Source organism: Carlito syrichta, unplaced genomic scaffold, assembly GCF_000164805.1.
Source record: "Carlito syrichta isolate Samal-C Ts95f unplaced genomic scaffold, Tarsius_syrichta-2.0.1 Scaffold303736, whole genome shotgun sequence".
Lineage (NCBI taxonomy): Eukaryota > Metazoa > Chordata > Mammalia > Primates > Tarsiidae > Carlito > Carlito syrichta.
Window position 1 is genome coordinate 1,605,079 of NW_007247832.1, and position 1,612 is coordinate 1,606,690.

Sequence of the window (1,612 nt, forward strand, 5' to 3'; positions counted from 1 at the left end):
GCACATGGCCATACCAGAGTCAAGTAAGGCAATCCACTTTGTATTTCTTAAGAAAATGTACAAAAAGGAAAAGCAATATCTAAACTACATCTTCCCTTACTTTTACTTAATGGCGAAAGCCTAAATATTCTCCCCTTAAGATTATAAGTAAGGCAAGGATGTTAATTCTTACTACTTCTATCCTGAAGGGTGTAGCCAAATGCAGTAACTTAAGAAAGAGAAATAAATAGTATATATATAGCAGAACAGAAGAATTAAAACTCTCTTGATCTTTCTTTCTTTCTTTCTTGCCAACCAACAGTTTCATTGTCAACTCAACATGCCCACTCTGTCTCAGGGGGCTATGGACAATGGGTGTCTGGGGTCCATGGAAGAGAGGGGACAGCTGGGGCTACCACCAGGGCCTGGGTGGTCAGAGATAGGGTCTGGGGGGGGGGGTCAGCCAAGGGCATGGAAGCCATGGAGGCTGAGGAGCTGGGCTTGGGCTCCCCCGGCTCATCTATAGCAGGCCAGTGAGGGCAATAAACTTGGGCCCTGTGAGCATGACTGTGGAGCTGCCCAGGGACGGGCTGGGAACCACCCAGGGGGACATGGCAGGGGGTGGGAGCAGCAGCTTCAAGGAACCCATCACCTGCTGGGAGGCCTTGGACAGGTACAGGGAAACACGCTACCCCCAAGGGGCAGCAGAGGGTCCAAGAGAAAGACACTTTCCCAGCATATCATCAGGGCCCCTGGGGAGAAGACACCACGAGGACAGCGGCCCGGGTTTCCCACACCTCGATGCTACTTCCTTGTGGAGCTGGTGTGTCCCTGGGCTCCTGCCCTCTATTCTGATGCCCTGCTGCAGGGACCAGGGTCCTGAAGCCCCTGCCTGAGGCTGCCTTGTACAGAGGCCAGAACGAGGGATGACACAGTGTCCAGCCTGAGAAGGAGGTGCCAGAGCCACAGCTGGCCCTGCATGCCAGCCAAGGTCCTGTTTTGACCTGGTAGTTGGGATCCCAGGGTGCTAGCAGGGTCATTCTTGAAGGGGCTACTTCCCATGCCAACTGAGGTGAAGGGAACCTGGGGAGACATTTTCCTGTGGAGGTGTTCCTGCCCCCCCACCAGGCTTCCTCTCCTGAGCTCCAGGCCTCCCCAGGGTCACAGCTCACTGTGGGGCCTGGCAGCCAGGGCAACATGCCATGTCTAGGGTGCAGGGCAGTGCCGCTGTGTCCCCACCGCCTTTCCAGGTGCGCCTTGGGCTCCCTCAGTGCCCCGAGCCTACCTCTGAGAGCCTCACAGAGACACCGATGCCTGGCAAATCTCCCCAGCTAAGTCTCTTGATTTTCAATTGGCATGCTTTTCTATGTAGAATATCCTTTATAATCTATGAATATGTACCAGAACTATTGAACAAGCTTAGCAAGGTGTTGTAGAATATAATACTAATACACAAGATTATTTATATTGTTAATACTGACAATGAACAATCAGAAAAAGAAATTTTTAAAAAATTAAATAGCATCAAAATTTGAAACATATGGGGATAAAGCTGATAGAAGATATGCAAGATGTGTACACTGAAAACTACAAAATATGATTGAGATTTCTCAAATCTCAAAGATTTAAATGG

The 1,612-nt window shown here is 50.1% G+C and overlaps 1 protein-coding gene across 1 annotated transcript; it reads right to left on the bottom strand.

The window, feature by feature from the left end:
• Window positions 1-412: 412 nt before the first annotated feature.
• SAP25 (Sin3A associated protein 25) lies at window positions 413-1,049 on the bottom strand. The gene is given in 3 exon segments (XM_021712930.1): window positions 413-667; window positions 670-731; window positions 788-1,049. Coding segments are annotated over 3 exon segments (549 nt in total). The 5' UTR covers window positions 1,020-1,049.
• Between the last annotated feature and the right edge of the window lie 563 nt (window positions 1,050-1,612).